The 2,069-nt window shown below is 39.6% G+C and overlaps 1 protein-coding gene across 1 annotated transcript; it reads right to left on the bottom strand.

Moving 5' to 3' along the window:
- Window positions 1-352: 352 nt before the first annotated feature.
- LOC108467516 (uncharacterized) lies at window positions 353-1,650 on the bottom strand. The gene has a single exon (XM_017768155.2). It carries the CDS (start codon window positions 1,454-1,456, stop codon window positions 707-709), a length of 750 nt encoding a protein of 249 aa, XP_017623644.1. The 5' UTR covers window positions 1,457-1,650; the 3' UTR covers window positions 353-706.
- Between the last annotated feature and the right edge of the window lie 419 nt (window positions 1,651-2,069).

Below are 2,069 nucleotides of genomic sequence, written 5' to 3'. Positions count from 1 at the left end.
TAGATGCCGAGAGTTACCAACATTTAGTTAAATTGAATAAGAGAGGTTGGTAATGATCGCAACTTTTGAGACACATGCAGGCAGATGCAATATAATTGTATTGTTTTACAGAGCAGCTAAATCAAACTTGTTTGCTACTTGTGAAGCAGCTAGTTAATGCCTGCACCTCAAAACATTACTTTCAAGCAACATAGAACAGCGTTCTTACACTATTGAAGATATGGAAATCACCTAGAAGAATCTGGTTCCGTGTATTACTGCTCATTTTCATACCATAGCTTAGGATATCAGCAATTGAAACTAAGAATATTTGGTTCAGGAACTTGTTCCCATACAGTTGCAAACTCAGAAATTAGAAGAAAGCTCACAGCACACAATCTATGGTTTATTTTTCTTTTTTCATTACAAGGACATGAAGGTTACCAAAATGAAGGATTTTACAACTCAAAACATCCTACCAAACCATAAATCTCGAAAATTTAGCTGAAATGAACTCAAAATGAGTATAAAACTATGAGCTGCGTGTTGATGATAAATAAAACCGTCCAATACCACTTTAGTATACTAATATTGGGGCACCCTAACCTTATATCAGAATCAGGTTCAGATGCAAAGGCATATAGGGAAGCCCCTCTGAGTGGAAGGAAACATCTGAATGACATGTTCTTACCTTTCCACTCAAAACTATGAAAGACATGTGGTGAAGTCAAGTGGGTTTCATGTCCTGAAACATTGCAGCCCACAATGTCTGATCACCATAGTCCCCACCTGTCTTTTCCTTGTAGTAGTCACCATGAATCTTTGGGCTTGGAGGTCTTACATAAGTAAGAGGTGCTGATAGTTTTGGGCTCCTATTTGTTGTGAGAATCAACCTCTCTTGTGCAATTGCAATATCAATAGGACCAGATGTTACGGGGCTCTTATAGTTGAACACCAGTTTCTCCTGCATTTTTCTGTCTAGTGGCCCAGACAATTTTAGGCTCCTAGGAGGGGCAAGCAACTTCTCTTGTACTCTATAATCCAGGGGGCCGGATTTTGCTATCTTCCTGGTTCTCCGCACTGGCTGCTCAATGTTCACCTCCTTCTCACTGTTGCACTTCCTTGTCAATCCTCCTCTCCACTGATCTCGATAACGACCCGTCTCCGGCAGCAGCTTAATCGAGTTATTCTCATGGTGAACCAACTTGTTAACATACTTGTTAAAGCTCTTTCTGGTTTTGTTGATTGCCAAAATTATCTTGGACAGGCTATTAGGGGTTTCTCCAACTTCCTTCCTAGCAAGCTTGAGAATCTCAAGCCTATGCTTGGCAACTGATATGCCCATGCTCTGAAGAAACTCATGATTGAAGTAGGCTAAATCCTCTTTTTGAAGCTCATTACGGGAGAAGGCAAGGCCATAGTCATAGATTAGTGAGGGCTCAAGGGCAGTTTTTGACAACCAAGAGTACCAATCCATGGCAATGGAGCTTGGCTTATGCCATAGGACGCTGAAAAGATTGGAGGTTTGCGGTGTTGTAATGGTTTCACGTGAGTGGTCCAACCCTCCAAGGGGGTATATATAAAAAAGAGATAAGAAAGGTGAAAGCGTAAATAAATGTGGTGGGTGTATAGGGATTGTGAACTCTCTCTCTCTCTCTTTGCTCTAATGGAAATTTGAGAATGACACCAAATGAAATAGTGAAATATAAATGTCTTTAGGAACTTACCCACCTTGTTTTTTTTATTTTTATTTTTTTATTGTAGGGTTCCTTTGGGCATTACAATTAACTTTTCTCCTTTTCCTAGGTCTGGATTACAGGTGCATATTGGCGTTAAGCTTAAGGCGCTGGCAAAAAGGACTTAATGATGTAGGCTAGGCTGACCTTTTTCCCTTAAACATGATAGGGAATGGTTGCTTAAATATGGCCCATAACTTTCAAACAACAGCCTTTTTATCTCAGAATTTAATCTTTGCTATGCCTACCTAATTTGCCCGTTTCAGTTAACACACTGTGATTCATTTGGAAGAACCGTACGTTCACAAAAAAATTAGATTTCTTGTGATCAAATTTTAGTTTGACGCTATTAAA

This window comes from Gossypium arboreum, chromosome 8 (genome assembly GCF_025698485.1).
Source record: "Gossypium arboreum isolate Shixiya-1 chromosome 8, ASM2569848v2, whole genome shotgun sequence".
Lineage (NCBI taxonomy): Eukaryota > Viridiplantae > Streptophyta > Magnoliopsida > Malvales > Malvaceae > Gossypium > Gossypium arboreum.
This window is presented reverse-complemented; position numbering and strand designations above follow the sequence as displayed.